The sequence below is a fragment of the Zeus faber genome, assembly GCF_960531495.2.
Source record: "Zeus faber genome assembly, chromosome: 17".
Classification (NCBI taxonomy): domain Eukaryota; kingdom Metazoa; phylum Chordata; class Actinopteri; order Zeiformes; family Zeidae; genus Zeus; species Zeus faber.
This window is the reverse complement of record NC_137204.1, coordinates 17,399,267-17,416,252: the sequence shown is the minus strand read 5'-3', so window position 1 is coordinate 17,416,252 and position 16,986 is coordinate 17,399,267. Positions and strand designations below refer to the sequence as shown.

General features: G+C 43.8%; 2 protein-coding genes across 14 annotated transcripts in view; one reads left to right on the top strand and one right to left on the bottom strand.

Annotated features, from left to right (window-relative positions):
- sema4d (sema domain, immunoglobulin domain (Ig), transmembrane domain (TM) and short cytoplasmic domain, (semaphorin) 4D) overlaps window positions 1-3,394 on the bottom strand; it is a 48,966-nt gene extending 45,572 nt beyond the window's left edge. The window contains exon 1 of the mRNA XM_080018524.1: window positions 3,333-3,394. The gene's annotated coding sequence lies outside the window, so the exon portion shown is untranslated. The remainder of the gene's footprint in view (window positions 1-3,332) is intronic.
- A 1,954-nt stretch (window positions 3,395-5,348) lies between these two features.
- add1 (adducin 1 (alpha)) overlaps window positions 5,349-16,986 on the top strand; it is a 28,971-nt gene continuing 17,333 nt past the window's right edge. For 11 of the 13 annotated variants that reach the window (XR_013844608.1, XR_013844609.1, XM_080017569.1 and 8 more), the window contains exons 1-4: window positions 5,349-5,478; window positions 14,631-14,839; window positions 15,793-15,955; window positions 16,529-16,680. Coding sequence is in view for 11 of the 13 variants with exons in the window: in XM_080017569.1 (XP_079873695.1) it covers window positions 14,645-14,839; window positions 15,793-15,955; window positions 16,529-16,680 (510 nt within the window). In the remaining 2 variants the exon portion in view is untranslated. Of the gene's footprint in view, window positions 5,491-6,179; window positions 6,300-14,630; window positions 14,840-15,792; window positions 15,956-16,528; window positions 16,681-16,986 lie in introns of those variants that run through there. The other 2 variants (XM_080017573.1, XM_080017574.1) reach the window with 2 other exon arrangements.

Sequence of the window (16,986 nt, the reverse complement as noted above, 5' to 3'; positions counted from 1 at the left end):
GAGAGATAGCGCTCTCCTCAGCGTGGATATATGGCCCGACCCCCGAGACTACCCCGCTGAAGTACTACTGCAATACCCCGCTGCCACTACACGGCGCGCCGTCACGTCAACAAGGGGGGTTACTGTGATTCTGAAGCGGAGCCGGTCTAGAATTGGCAAACATTCAAGGGGGGGGGGGGGGCTTTAATTTTGAAATTCTTTGAAATTCATTCAAATTTCAAATTTGAATTTCAAAATTCAAATTTCCCGACGTTCGCGTGAGCGCCGTGCTGAGGTGGGTCCGCTGTCGTTCCGAGGTGGAATGGGGTCTGCGGAAACAGGGGGTTTCCTTTTAAAACGCTAGGCCCACATCAGGGGGGGGGGGGGGTGACGCTCATATTCGATGGTTTAGAGGGCTTTCATTTAGAAATTCTACCTCGGAATTTCTTGATATTGTACGAGTGACATACTGGGATGGGGGGCGGGGGGGTCTTAGATCATCCTGAGGTGGCGTTGGTCCGTGGGAACGGGACGTTTTTTTTTTCTTTCTCATTCTAATCTGAGACCAGAGCTACTCGAGAGGGCTTTGATTTTGAAATCCGACGTCAGAATCCCTTGACCTTGTACGGTGTGCGCACGGTTCTGATGACCGTCAAATTCGGGGGAAAAAACCGGATCTTCGCCCCCTGCTTTGGAATCAATCGTTTGGCGCTCTTGCCGCGAAGCCCGGAGTGTGCGCGTACCGCAAAACGACGCGGGCGCTCGTTTGACCGCGTTTTCCGGGCGGAGGGGGGCGTCTGGCTTGGCCGCGGTGCTATGACCCAGTGGATTAAGTGCTTGCTTTCAAATGTCGGGAAACGTTTTTTGTATTTGTTGAGCCAAACACACCAAAAAGGAGCCCACAGTCTACGGCGGACAGGAGCTGACCTCAGGTGTTTTTAATGGCAGCGGTGGGCGTGAAACCGTGGACGGCGCACGGCGCGTGCAGCTTGACCAGCGACCGCTCTGCAACCGCAAAACAACTTGTCAATAAGTTGCCGTAACTCTCGCGACGCGTCCGCGGACGGACAAACGTGCGGATTCAGGGGGGCCTCGAGGCGGTGGAGAAGACGCCCAGAACGCTGCCTTCCGCTTCGGGGAGACCGGCAACTCACGCCGCCGGGCGCCCGGAACCGCCCCGCCGGCTTGACCGCGTGCTGTTTGTTTGCGTCAGCATTAGCTGCGTGCTAGCAGGCCGCGGAGCCCCGACCTGGCCTGCGGGGGAGCCGGCAGTGTTGCAGCCGGACGGCGGCGCTTTGAGGTGCGGAACGCTATAGACACACAGGACTGGGTTGAGCAGAACATTTAAACATGGAAGTCGCTCTTAGATGTAATTGTTTGTATATTATAACGCGGTTTCAGCGTCTCAGGGCCTTTTTTTTTTCTCCGCTATTTTGAAACCTAATTGTATATACTTGGTGATTTTTATAACCATTCAAATTTGGCTGGGTGGTTAATAACACGTTTTTCTGTGGTATGATAAAATCAGAGCACATTTATCTCGCTTTTACAGGGACTTCAAGTACGGACAGTGCATATATACGGCCAATAGGCGGCACTGAAATGTCGTGGTTTAATTAGTAGAACTGGTTTGAAATGTAGGGGAGTAGAAGAAAACGCTGAGCTATTGTAAGTCAGAAGTCTCCTAAACTGAATATACTTAAGTACGGACGGACGCTTGAAAAAAAAAAAGTACTTTTAGCACAGTGCTAAACTACTTTTACTTTCCGCCACCGGGGGAGTGAGAGAGCATCAGAGGGACCTTCGCCAACGGGACCAACTGTGTAACGTGAAAGTTTTGTTTTTGCTCCGTCTTACCACGTTCACACCTTGCAGCTTAGTATTCTCAACGCAGGCCCATATCAACTGCTCGCCCGGACGTAAAAGGAAGGAGGGATTTCGAGCAGAAATAATGACGGATTCGGTCATTGACGGTTTCATTTTTTTGTCGGGGGGGGGGGGTGAAATGTACAAATGCAATCTGAAGAGCAAGTGTGGCGCCGAAAGGTCGCTGTTGGGGGGCGGCGGGGGGGGGGGGTTATATAACATTTCTCTAGTGGAGAAGTGGAGAGAAAACAGGGTTAAGGACAGACACACTGAGCCTTGTGCTGTTCTGGGGAGTGGGGCTTTCCAATGGAGTGCAGTCCGACACAATGATATCTTTCAGTCACAGGCCTTTGCTGCCGCTAAACCAGACAACAATATAGACATTTGAGTTTGGGGGTGTCAGGTAACTTCATAGTCAACAAAAGTATATTTTTAACTTGTATTACTATTATTATGATGATGATGATGATGATGATTATTATTATTATTATTATTATTATTATTATTATTGTTATTGTTATTATTCATATTCATATTATTATTATTTTTTGTTTGTTTGTTTGTTTGTTTTTATAATTATTCATATTATTCATTTTATTCATATTATTATTATTTTTATTATTTTTTTTTTATTTTTTTTTTTTTTTATAAGAACAACAAAACAGCATGGAGGCAGATATTGCTGGCTATGAAGTTCTTAAGGCCAGGCCACAACATTGTAAACAAAAAAAAAATATATATATATATATATACACAAAGTATAAGAAATAGTAAGTAATAAAAAAAAGTAATAAGAACACAGTAAAATGAGAAGCATGCAAGAATATATGATGGAAAATAAGAAAGATTTTTCTGCCCTTATATAGCTACAAAATGAGGTCAAATGAAGACATTGAGGTAGAATGGAGACGAAAGTGTCCGTGCAGAAAGGTTAGGGGTGTTCAACGGAGAAATTAAAGGGGGTGTCTAGCAACTTCGTACTACAACAAAAAAAACATTTTATATAAGCTGTCCTTCATATCCAACGAAGAAATGATGGACTTGTGAGTTGATTTACCCGCCCCTACTAAGCCAAAAGCCCAAAGCTAATTTCCCCTTTTAAAATAAACAGTTTCACGTCAGCCCCTGCTGGTTTAGGAGCTTACAGCTAATGGCTTGCTGCAGTTAAAAGGGGACTTTAAGTGATGTCTGAAATGAATCCTAAAGCAGCTGGCTTAATCTTCACTCTGTGACATGTGCTGCTAAGAGAAAACAGGTGACCACAGAATGCAGGCTGATTAAGGCCTGATGTGATATTGGAGTTGTGATCATTTATTTCCCCAATGTTGTAGGCCCCTACTTGTCTCCCACACTGCATTTTTTTGGGGGTCTGGTTTGTCTAGTTTAGTGTGGTCTTTTTTTTTTTTTAAAGACACCCGCCTCACGCACACAGATGAACTCACACTATGAATGAAAAAGAAATGGGGAGTATGTGAGGTGTCAATTACCAGCATAAGTATCTGAGCACCGTCCTTCAGATATGCCTGTCGGATATATTTAGAGCTCCGAGCTGATGTTGTCTCCATGCTGGCAGGCAGATCCCAATACCAATACCACTGGCATGGCCCGGTGTCTGTTTTAATTCAAAAGAGATAAGATAACATGTGTTAATACAATAAGACAAGGTATTACAGCACTATACTACATTCCATGGTCACCTGTTTTACACAGCCATCATACAAAACATTGCAATAAGAAGACATGCTCATTGGACTTTGTGAAGATATAATCATATACTGTGTATGCGTAGTCAGAGATGTGCAGTATTTAAATGCTTGTATTTTAAAATATGTATAGTTTAAACATGTGTTTTCAACCAGAGTGAAAACACCAAGATGTGATTTGTAGCCAGATACTTTTGGGCATCAAATGACTATTCTAGGATATAGCTATGTTAAACTACGTGGAATAATATTCAAGTGTCTAACTATCTTATTAATTACCTTATATTAATATTAACGTATTACCAACTATCGTAAGAAAGAAAAAGAAAGAAGGAGCAGCTTTTACACAAGCATCTCAAATCCAGCCCCACAACAGCAACCAACTACAGCCGCTATACTATACAACTATACATACAATTCCAGGATCTGATTCAGTGTCTTGGTGTCAGCAAGTACCCAAGAGAGAGAACTTGTAATTCTCCCGATCAAAAAGGTTATCAGCCTTAGGTCAGCTCTCTCCATTTTATGTTTTATTTTTTTGCTTTTGTCTGTTTCTATATAACTTCAAATTGAACTCGGATTGGGGTATTCGAAAAAACAACGCTCGATCTGTCCACGTACCGTCAGCTTGAACACCAGAGCAGCCGTTCACCCAAGTGCGGCGCAGCGTGACCTCCTGCGGATAAGCAGCGCACTCTAGTGGCAAAGATGGGGTACGACCGCTGTTGTGAGCCGGATGCCCGTCAACACTCTTCGTCCGTTTTATTTAGTTATTTACTTTTATGTTTACGACATGTTTGATTAACCGGTAATGTTCACGTTAAAAAAAACAATTAAAAAATTTAAAAAAAAACAAAAAACATCCAAGGTCATACTATTGATTTTTCTATTCCGCAATTGGAAAATGGCATGCCTAAGAGGGCGACATGATAGCGACTGGGATCGAGGAAAAACAATGCGGTTGAGTTTCCTCATCTGTTCGCCGTAAAAGTCCAGAACGTCTGGAGTTTGATTTACTCCGACGGACAAAGGCCGACAGAGCGGATCAGCCATTTTTTTTGTGTGTGTGCGATTCATGCCATTTTAAAGTATGCACCCCACACAGGAGCTCAACGTCACACCTTAAAGACGACAGACTTTTATTTATTGAGAACACAATAGTTTCCATACGAACTGCTATTAAAAAAAAACAACGACAACAACCTCAAAACATCTCACTGTAATTATCATACGTAGTAGTCAACATGCAGTATGTTTACTCTGTATTAAAAGTGAAATGTTACGAAATCTCCAGGGGCGGTCCTTAAAACACCCGTCCACCAGATGGCCACAAGACATCACCTTTTAAACTCCCACTCCTCACTCGCTTGCGCCTGCGATGGCGGTTCTCTCTCCAAGCGCCAAGATATCGGACAGCGACCTTATTCTAGGGCGCGACGTCCAGTCAGCGCACAGAGCCTATAATATTTCTCTGCTCCATTTCTCGACCAGCCTGAAGCGCTCAACCGATCCTGTCTGAGAGGATACGAGGATGTGGTGAATTGTGCAGAATCAGTCACACGTCAGAAGCATATATGTGGTAATAATAATAATATTAATATTAATAATAATACTTTTCAGTCAGGGAATATCGTGTGTTTTGGCGGAGCCACGCCGCTGAAAGCTCCAACCAGAACCCGCGTTACTGCGGCGTGTCCTCCTCTCAGCCCGACCAATGGCGCAGCGCGGCGTTTGTCACCCCCTCCTCCCTGGCCGCACCCAAGTGGGGAGGGGGCGGTGGAGCGGGCGGAGCCAGAAGGAGCCAGCGCAGGAGGCCCCGCGGTCCCGGTCGGGGAGAGAAACGGTGGAATTCGTGCCGCCCCCCGCCCCGGTGCATTGACCAGGCGGCGTTTTTGTTTTTTTGTTTGTGTTTTGATCCGGCGAGGCGAGGGTGAGTGAGTGGGTGAGTGAGTGGCTTGACCTTGCGCCGTCGCTTCGTTGGGGCTTTCCCGGCGCCCAACCGGCGCGGATTATCGGGTCGCCTCGCCGCGGGGGCTCGGGCTCCGTGAGCTCGCCGCCGCGCCGCTAACGGCGTTGCTCCGCTCCGTCGTCGAGGGGCGTGGGAGCACACGCTGTCGTTTTGTCCGCTGTGTGTGCGTGTGTGTGTGTCTGTGTGTCTGTGTGTGTCTAAGTCGAACGTGATGCCGTACGCCGTGCCGGAGCGCGCATTCCAAACCCGCCGAAACGCGGCCAGTGTGTTCCAGCCTGAAGTAACCCTCGCCCAGCGTGGTGCTCGGCCCAGGCTCTCTATGCGTCGGGTTTGAATTGTCGAGGCTGCACGTCGTGGCCAGTTCCCTTCCACTGTCTTTAAAAAAAAAAAAAAATGTCTGCCTGCTCTGTCTCGGTGTGTTACATACATATATGTTGATTTAAACGTGCTCGCTTGGCTGTTGCTTTATTCGAGTGGGCGGTTCATCCATGGGGCGAGATAGTACTTCGTGCCAAACCCCCCCCCCCCCCACAACGGTGCAAAGGCGTGGATGCTTTATTTGCTTGGAGGATTATATGTGTTTGTGTGGAACGTCTCTGCTGTAGAAATAAACTCGTTTCTCTTTTTTGTCGGATGATGTCAACGCGGTCTAACGCTGCTACGCCAATGCTACTCGAGTGTATTGGGTGGAGGCCGGGGCCATCTTGGGTCGAAACTGAACCCCTTCTGTTTTCCCTGCGAATTGTCATAATTTAAAAAAAAAAAAAAAGCACTCGAGTCAGGTAACAACTGTCATTGGATATTGTGAAACTGCAAATCAACCAAACTGCATTTTATGTTCTTCTCTGAAGGAGGTTATTGTTTACTTGACCTTTGCTCTGGGAAACGATTCTGCCAAATGACCAGGGCGTGAGTGAAGGAGAACGGGATGCAATGTTGTGTTTTGCTCTTCCCTGTCCCCGGCGTGCCCTTGCAGGCGACTCCAGGCCCAGGCTGCAGTGCATGGCCTGCAGAACAGTTAGGCTGAGCTCATATATATATTGTTTTTTTTTCACGTGAAGGCACCATTGAAGTCCCTCCCCCTCCCACTGTACTGTTTGAGGATTAGCGCGACTAAAAGCCCAGCCATCGAGCCGAGTGTGTCTGTGTGTATTTCGTAAATGGTAACTTCCCCACTGCGGTGATTCTGTTAAAGCGAGATTAATACCCAGTGGATATGGTTTAGCTCCATTAGTTTGACCCTGCAACTCTGTTTCCAGCGCGCACACACCCACACCCACACCCAAGACGCCATGCACTGTTTGTTTAACTCCCACTCCACACACACCCGTGACTCCAGCGCAGATGAAAATTTGTTCCTGGTATTTCAGTACCCGGTTTTATCACTCATTCATTCTCTCGTGCATTCTCTCATTACTCTCCATGTGCAATCACCTTGCAAAGTTTGGAACAGCCACTTGGAAGAGCCATGTCAAGCTTTGTGTGTGTGTGTGTGTGTCTCATTCAAAATGAGACTTGTTTTGGGTTTTTTTAGAATCTGTTTGCCAAATTTGCCCCTTTACTCTGCCACCTTGGCGCACAGTAAAGAGCTTAACAGATGCACACTAAACTTTACAGAAGTGGATATCCTGCGTCGAGAGAGATAGGTCTGTACAGTGAGCTCTATCGCTAATATGATCACCAGATAAACCCCCTGGGAGAGGCTTCCGCCTAACCATCGCCTCTCTTCGAAGCCCAGTCAGTGTGTTAACACAACGCCGGGCTGTACTTGGCCTCTGCATTGTCCCCACTAATAATGCCCTTTCCATGCCAACCAGTCAAAACCAAGGTTCCTGTTGCCATCTAGACATCCAGTATCTACACCACCGGATTGAATCATTAATTTTACCTTCTTGTTCTGAGATGTAATCCCACAATTTAGTGATAATAGGAGGAAAATGCAAAGGAATTTTCCCCACACATTACCAATATGAAGACAACTCATATCAACACATCATGTATTATGTGTTTTTTGTAAGAACTGTATGTGCTGTATTCTATTCAAGCCAATACATCTGTTTTTATATACTGTCACTTATTAGTTGGCAAAGAATAAACCATTGAGTGCACAGTGAAATAGCTGACATTCCACAGAATTCTTGAACCATTGCAACATATGAGGCTTTCATACATAGGTTTTGCCTCCCTTCTTTAGAATGAGTTGGAGCTTTATTATTCAGGTTGCCTTAATGGGGAAAGAAATTCTATTTTTCAAGCGAGAACGAATTGTGTTTCTGCAAACAAAAATGTTCAGTCCCAGAATACAGAACAGAAGCCAACCCAACACCGACACATTGGTTAACAGTCACAGATGTCGTTGTCAGAAATGTGAAACTTTTAATTACAGATCGTCAAGGGAAATGTAAGGTTATTTTTCTAATCCTGAAATAGGAACATGCTTTATTCCCATAAAAACAAAAAAAAATATTTCATTTATTGGCAAGATGTTCCACATGAGTTCTAAGTATTGATGACAGGGTACAAATTCACCTGATTACCACGGACATTTAGGTTGAAGGTTGGATGTCTTAGTCATTAATGACTTGAGCCCCTTTCCCGCTTGCACTCAAAGCCGTAAATCTACTGGCAATGTTCCGTATGGCGTCATGTGGGAAAAGGAGCCGTTGTTGTTGTTGTTCCATGTATATGCGAATGGGAGCAGTAACTTGTGACTTCCTTGCCCCCCCCCCCCCCCCGGCTGCACCGCTGCACGGAGCCGGAGGGAGTGAGCGGACAGTGAGAAGTAGAACGGGTGGCGAGCGTTCCTTCTCCTGGGGCAGAGAGTGTAGGACAGGTTGAGAATGATCACACTGATTTAATAACATTGGGTTAGGGTTATTGCGTCCAGGGACGGGCCCTGTCCCCTCTCGGTCAGCGGAGGGAGGAGTCCGTGGGGCTGGGAGACAGAAATGATTCTGTTGCCTAGTCTCGCGTGATGTTAGACACCTCTCGCATGAGCATGACGTGCTGTATCGGTAACATACATCTATGTGGAAACAGACTCCATTCGGAACTTTTCCGTAAAGGAGGTCCTGTGGGAATGACTACCTAATGCCTTTGCCTGGCATTTTTTTATCCAGCAATGTTACGGAATCCATGTGGGAAAGAGGCTGTATGAAACTTAAAAGTGGAAGTACAGATTAAATTTCAATTGCCATCTATTAATCTACCAGTTATTCCCCTTGCATTTTATTATACAATCATTTACAGCAGTTAGGCAGATTTATGTAACATAAAATTCCCGTGTCATTTTGGTAGATATTCTCTCTCTGTCTGGTTTGTGTCAGCCTGTGTCGCAGATAGTGTAAGGACTCCACTGTGTGCTCCAGTCACAAATACAAAGACATTATCTAGTGGCTGAGCCACAACTTTTTAGTGAGAAAAAATTGGCCACTTAATGAATTCCTTTCCCCCCTAGTCACTTGGTCACCAGCGCGAGTTGGCTATTTACCACCTACACACTCACACTAAACACCAGTTGCTTGTGGATATTCAGCCCTGTAATATCAGGCGTCTTGCCAGAGATATAAAGGCCCTTGACCGATTGAGTCCCTCGAATGGCTAAAACCGCATGACACCAATACATACCCTGAATGCATCTTGGAGGGGACCAGTGAGAGCACTGCGTTTTGTTTTATTTATTTGCACCATGAGGGTCTATTCATGCTTGTTTGCAAAACTGGCATATTCTTGGAACAAGTCAAAGATTCTTTATTTCCCATGCTACTTTTCATTGTCTTTGGAGCTTGGAAAGGCCTTGTTTTTTTTGTTGTTTTTTTTTATCACCGCTTCCGTCTCAAGAGAGAATTCAAAGAGTTATTGAAATTCAAAGCAGAAAGGAAGAAAGGCTAGCCTGGACTGTGTCCTTATTATCTCACCATCTTTCATGGCCAATCTCTTCTACTCCATCTTCGTTGTTGCCTTGTCTGCCTCTCTATTAAGGTCTTGACGTTATTTGTTAGTTACTTGTGTATCATTAGCCAGAGGCTGCATTCTGTGACATTCTTCCTCTACCGATGAGGAAGGAGTCGTTTTGCCCCCGTAATGTGAACAGGGCTTAAGACACTTCCAATTCAAATCCTTCAATGAGCGGCCTTCCTTAGAAGTGTTCATGTCTTGATTTATGATGGGACGGAGGTATGTGTGTCGGTTAGGGACTTAACTAAATATAAGTCCTGCAGGTGTGAGAAGATGGCCGGCAGACAGCCCCCTTGAGGCAACTCATTACTGGGAAACCTAGCAATGCCAGGGATTGTCATGGATTTGTTGTTGTTTTTCAGGCAGTAGTTATCTGCAGGTGCTATGTTGTGTTGGAATGCAGTCTCTAGTGGGTGGTAACGTTCATATGTATGCCATAGTTTCCTTGTTCAGAACCTTGAACAGCACAAAAAGGGTTTAATTTGTAAAAACACGGTTCATGGTTTGAAATACTGCTGCTCTCTCCTGAAGAGGAGATTCTTTCCATGTGGACCAGGCAACTTAAGAAGGCCAAAGTTCAGTGACGTGACAATGAATATTAATTCATTGTCACATTAATTCATTGTCACGTCATTCAACTTTGGCCTTCTTAAGTTGCCTGGTCCACATGGAAAGAACTCTCGTCAATTCCTACTTTCAAGAGAACTTTTGTGGCTTTTGCATCCAGTTTGTGACTTCCTGGTAATCTTATTTTGTGTCAGTAAGAGATGGCTCCTAGCCACGGTCCTATTTACAGGTAGTTACCACTAAATGTAGCAGTTTAATGATAGGAAAACGAGGAAAACAAAAAACCGACAGCCTTCATCAAGAGCCCTCATACATCTTAAGTGACATGGTGATTGTATTGTGGCACCGTAGTTGGTTGCCCAGCTTCTTTTTAGGATGGTTTTCGCCACGTGGGACAGTTTTAAGGTTCTCTCATTCCAGTTTAAAATCCGCTGACTGCATACTGGATTGTCGTGATGTCCGTCACTGGGAGAAAACGATAATCCAGCGGACATGTTCCACCTGTAACGAGGGGGAGCTTATTGTAGTATTGCTCCATAGAAGGCATTTTTAAGGAAAGATTGTGAAATATCCTCCCCAAGAGATTATCAGACTTCCTCCCAACTTGCTTAAAAAAAAATAGGATTGATAGGACATAAGGGTGAGAACTACTCGGTGATCTGTATTCAATATCAGGCATAATTAATTGTATTTTGGTGAAGGTTTGTGTTTGCTGTTCAGTTGAGTTATGTGCCTTCAGACTGACTCTCTATTAAGGCCCACAATGTTCTTACATAACTGTAATCTCCAGTTTCCATGGCAATACATTTAGTTTCCATGGTGATTGCACTCAAACGTCCTGCCTCTCCTTACTTTTCACACAACTCTTTTTTTTTTTCCCCCCTTCAAGTTTAAATCTCGACAGGAGATGGATGTCCAATACTGGGGGGGAATGCCACATCATTTCAAGAATCAAATAATTCTAACATTTCAATTTCATTTATCTTTACTTTTGGTTTATTATTTTCTTATAATATTCAGGGGCAGAAGAGGGAGGATCCTATTTCTAGATAAAATAAAGTTGTACAATGGACAGGATTATACATTTTTTCTTAGATTCTTGATCACTATATAAAAAAAAAAAAAAAAACCTGAATAAACGCAGAATTTTAATAAGAAATATTTCAAAAAGCCTAGAAAACAAAAGTAAAATAGGTATCTTGTGTGTTTCTGGCTGCTGCTCCGTGCCTGCTCTCATTGGCTGTAGCTTGTTAGGTCACTCCCCAATCAAACCCGACACGACCAGATATTAAACCTGCCCGATGTCTCGCCGGCGTCTGCGAGCCATCGGCAAGCAGTCGGGTCGCGTTGTGATCAGTTCACACCACATGCTCGTCGCTCATGGGAGCGTGCTGTGATTTACCGCCGTGTGGGGATTCGCTCGCCAAACTCAAAAAACCTCTCGGCGAGCGGAGAATCAGGCCAGAATCTTGTAGTCTGAACTCGGCCTAAGGCAGCACTAATATCGGCTGCCATCTGTCAATACAAACAAAACGACGCAAACGTCTTTGTGATAGCAAATTTGCAATGTCTAAACTTTTAAGGATGTTTGCTTAATGTAAAATAGTTTTACTATGGGATTATTATCATGAATATATTCTTATGTCTGCCAGAGTTATGAATTAGTATTATTATTTCACTGCTACTTCACAGCTGACATTCAACACCATTGCAGTAAGTGCTGAGTCAGATGGAGAGACTCGGAATTGATTGGTGGCCTGCAACCATTAACATTGAGTGGTATTAACTTCTATTTCCTGTGGACACAGCTTTGTATAATGGATTTAGGTGGAAATGGCTTTGTTGAAATTAGTCGCAGATTCTGTAAAGTGACTACTTGCCATGACTTATGAACTCTGAATTCAAAAGATTGTCTGGGAAACCCCCCCAAAATATGTATAATTATGTACATATGGTTTAACAAAAAGGGAGCATGTGTTGGAGTTCAGTCTTGTTCCTAATGAGTGTGTTTGGCACCAGCGGTAATCACTAATGTCCTTGTTCAGTCAATTGTTGATGCAAACCCCGATCACTCCAGTGAGATGGGGGCTTCCGCCCTAAAATTGTTTGGGGCACAGCTAAGTTAGGGGTTCCTCCTCTCCACGTATTCTTTCACTCATCACTGTACTTTGGGATGGTTTGAAAAGAAAACTGCGCAAGGAAGACCGCAAAGAGAAGAGTTTAACTGGATTTATTCCTGGGCGAGCGAGGATGAGTGTTATTTCAAAGATGGGATTTTCAACTCCTACTGCCCCTTCCTTGGGGAAGATTCTGAACTTCTTCAGCCGAGGAAGACGTAAGGATGTGTTCACATTTGGTTTTCAATGTTTTTCTCGCTCGCTCGCTCTCTCTCTCTCTCTCTCTCTGATTAAGCAGCGATATCATTCACTCTTCAGTTTTTGCAAGCTTTTCTTTTAGACATGCAGACAAACTATTTTGTTGTGAACTGGATCCGTCTGTTGACGTGGTCTCCTGTAGAAAGTAGCTTTCATTGAATAGGACTAGGGTGTAAGCAACGGTGTATTTTCACAGAATTTGGCCTGGAGTCCATGGTTTTGCAAATACAAACTGCATGGTTTTCTGGCATTGTTTGAATGCGTCATTGATAACGGCTCTAAGAGAGAAACAAAAGCAGCGTTGCCAGTTCATGTAGACGTACTCATTCAACTCAATGTCATTCTAATTTGTAGCTGTTTTCGGCTGAATATTTTCACTGGCCATTTGTACACATGCCTTCCTCAGCAAAACCAACTTTTTTTAACTACTATCGTTATGAGAAGATCCAAAATGTGAATGAAACCCATGACTTAAGGTATTGTGGGAAGGTTGGCCCCATTAAAACGGTCTCTACAAAGGGGAAATTAAATGGAGAGCTGTGTTTTGGACTGTGGAAAAGCAGATGCTTTAGGTGGGATCTGTGGTTGTCATGGAAGCACCGTGGACAGCATTGTCTACAAGAGAATCCTTTACACCAGTCAGCCCTGTGTGTCCTTTCTGTCTGTTCTGGGCTCATCATTTAACTAACAGAGTAACGGCAAACCTCTCACTATGTGTATATATGTCACTATGAGATGGTTTAACATAGGTGTGTGTGTGTGTGTGTGTGTGTATATATGTCCTTTATCCCAATACAAGTACAAATTTACTGCAACTTATTTTTACAAGTAGCTTCATTGGTCGCTGTGTGAACATTTTCTGTGTTCATGAAAGCAACAGTCTCAAAAGTACACTTGAGGAAAATAAGAAGCAGCTCTGGTGAAAGTCAAAAAAGCACTGTCGTACATTGTAGTCTGAGGATTTTAGACAAATTGACCACTGAAGGGAAGACGCTTCCATATTGTTTAGTGTTGTTGGTGTTGGTTGCTTTGGGCCACACAGTCCCTGCTGCCCCGGGTGTCCATCGAGAACCGGGGACACATTCCCATTGTTGGTTTTTCCACTGCCTCTCGTGTCCAGCCTGTGCGGCTGAGTGCTGCCGCTGTGATTTCAGGCTGTGGTTGAGCTGCAGGACATCAATATGACGTCCTCTGACTCGGGGAAAGACATTTGACAGGACAGGAAGCGTAGAGGAGGGTGCGCTGTGTGAGCGGCTGTCTGGCCAGATAACAGCCTGCGCTGCTCAATATTCTTGGTCCAGTTTTTCAGTGTCCAGCGGGCCAACTGACCTCATTGTGTCTCTTGCTTCTTCAACATTCCTTTTTGTTATTGTATTATTATTATTTTTTTTTTTCAACTAACCTTGGAAGTATTGACCGCGAAATACACCAGTGGACAGTAAACATGTGGTACATCAAAATATCTTTTTAAAAGAAGAATTCTTTATCCTTTATCACCATCTCGGTAAAAATATTTCAGATCATTATGTAATGTTAATTATGGTGGATTTGACCCCGTTCGGCCCTATATAACCCCAGCATTAGCCTTAGCGTAGATGATTTCAGAATGACATCAGTAAAACACTTTACTTCTCTCTCTCTGTTGACTACATGTCGGGTTGTAACTAACATTGGAAGACACGAAGCCTGTCTGGTACATAGGGTTTGAAAGCAACCCGCTAAAATATAATTAGGACCCACAGCGTATTCCATGGAATTATTCCAAGGAAAGAAAAATATTCACACTTTCTTCGCAGCATATTTTAGCACTGCAGGATCGATCTGTCTTAACAACTGGATTCAACTGTTTTGGTTTTTTTTTGTATATAGGGTGGTGGTGTTCGCAAATTCAAGTTTATATCAGGTAGGTTGTTCAATCAAAAGATGTCTCTGCGCCGCGGTTGAGCTGATCGTAAAACTAAATAAATACGATTCTGCGGGTCCATCCATTGAAGTTGGTGACGGTATTGGCTCCTAGAATCATGATGGTGGGGCAAAAATATTCAGTGCATTCAACGGTGTCATTGAACAGTCTAAATAGCGTCGTTTGAGTCTCGATCACAGTGAAGCACGTCAAAGTCCATCTTTTTTCCTTTTCGTCACAAACAAATGTTATATTCAGTATATATTGTGTATTTATTTTTCTAACCCCGACCTCTGGACTTGCTCCTCCAGGAGGCGAGCCCAGGATGAACGGCGAGTCAGGCGCCGGAGTGGTGATGGCCCCCCCTCCCACCGCGGCCCTCCACAAGGAGCGCTACTTCGACCGGGTGGACGAGAGCAGCCCGGAGTACCAGAGGGAGAGGAACATGGCCCCCGACCTGCGGCAAGACTTCAACATGATGGAGCAAAGGAAGAGGGTGTCGATGATCCTGCAGAGCCCGGTGGGTGGAGCGTTGGGCGGAGCGGGTCGTACGCGCTCACGGCCACAGCGTCAGTGGCTCCATTTAGCGTCCGGCACCGGCGCTCCGAGTATCACATGACCAAACTAGTTTGCACCTCATCAGCAGTCTGTCACAAGCTGACTGTTGAGGCCGTGGCGTCAACATTAAAAACACTATGGTGTCTGAAAGGCGCTGGGATACGTTCTAGATGACCAAGGCGGCAAAGCTACACTTCCAGCTCTTTGTGTGTTAAATGATATTTTCTAACTTCATAACGTATCTGCTAAGCCCTGCTTGATGAGTGCAAGGCCCTGATAGTTTTCATTTTGTTACATTAAAAATATACAAAAACACATACACAAAAGAACTTTTAGCTATTTGTCAGTGGTGGGAAAAGAGTATTCTGGGGAATTGCCTCCACTCTCTGTAATGTATGGAAACATGGGCTTTTCTTGTGTACAGCGTTGCTCAAAGCAATTTCGGGAGGAGTCTTGCAGCTCCTACAAATGGTAAAGAAAGGAAAAACAACCACTCTCCTTAGTAAAATCTGAACACGAAAGGCTTAACCTGAAGTAATCTCTGAGTTGGTGTCTACGTGCCCAAGAAAGAAATGTCTTTATTGTGGACTTGCCGATCTTTTGTTCCAAGTTGCTATTGTGATGATGTCGAAACCAACTGCGTAATTTTAGGTATTTATCCTTTAATATTTACTTCTTGGCCCACGGGTGTTGGGTTTCTTTTTTAGGAGGTTATATTGTAAACCTGTAAACTTCAGCACTAAATATGCAATAAAACATGTGACCCTGATGGGTTTCTAAGTCCTGCATCTTCCAGAACTGTCAGGATAGTGGATGAGTTATTACCCTACATGGGTTGGGGGAATTAAGCCACATGGAGAGATAGAGGCGGCTGGTCCATTTGTTCTCTTTACGAGCGTTGTTTGTACCTGACAGGCCTTCTGTGATGAGCTGGAGACGATGATCCAGGACCAGCTGAAGAAGGGGAAGACCCCCACCAGCCTGCTGGCCCTGCAGCAAATCGCCGACTTCATGACCACCAGCATGCCGTCCATGTACCCTGCTGCACCTCAGGGAGGGATGGCAGCGCTCAACATGAGTGAGTAGAGGCAACCTGCGTTTTAACCCTTTCCCTGCTGCTGGGAGGCTCACTATAGCATGCTGTGTTTGTCTATAATTTTATTTATTTATTTATTAAAAAAAAAAAAAAATAATAATAATAATGTATTTTAGAATATGAAATTTAAAATTACATCTTTTATGGTTCTATTTTTATGGTTGTTTATCATTAGGTTTGCCAAAATGTAATTATTTGTTTATTTTTTGGCTTATTTTTCTGGTTTATCGTTTATTTATGGGTTTATTTTTATTGTTTATTTTACATTTTTTAGGTTTATTGTATATTAAATTACTCCGATTTTCTAGTTAATTTTTACGTTGATTGTATATTGGCAGCTTTTTAGTTAATAGGTTTCATGTATTTTTATTTTTTATATATTCTTATGACTATTATTGTTATTAGCGCCTATTTTTATGTGAGCCTTTGTGATCCATCTATCCTCTTTTTCCTTTCTTCCTTTCATCTATCTATTCAGCACCTTTTTTGTTTTTAATAAATTGATCGCATTAACCCCAAACTCTTCCTATCTCCTTTTACGCCTCTCCTCTTTAGGTTTGGGGATGGTGACTCCAGTGAATGATCTACGTGGATCGGACTCTATCTCCTACGAAAAGGGAGAGAAGCTGCTGCGCTGCAAGCTGGCCGCCTTCTACCGGCTGACCGACCTGTTCAGTTGGTCCCAGCTCATCTACAACCACCTCTCAGTATGTACATTGTACTGTGTCACATGCACACAGAATTTAGTCACTATTATCCTTTCAGGTGTTTTTATTTTTTTTATTTATTTATTTTTTCTCTTTTGCACTTGCATTAAAATAGTATTCATATTTTCTACTTACTAACTTTAGTACCTGCCTGTTGGTCAGTGTTTTTATTTTATTATGTACAATTATAATACGCATAACTGAACATTTTCATTTATAGCACCTTTGTTTTTTTTGTATTTCACAATTCTGTGGTGTGTGTGTGTGTGTGTGTGTGTGTGTGTGTGTGTGTGTGTGTGTGTGTGT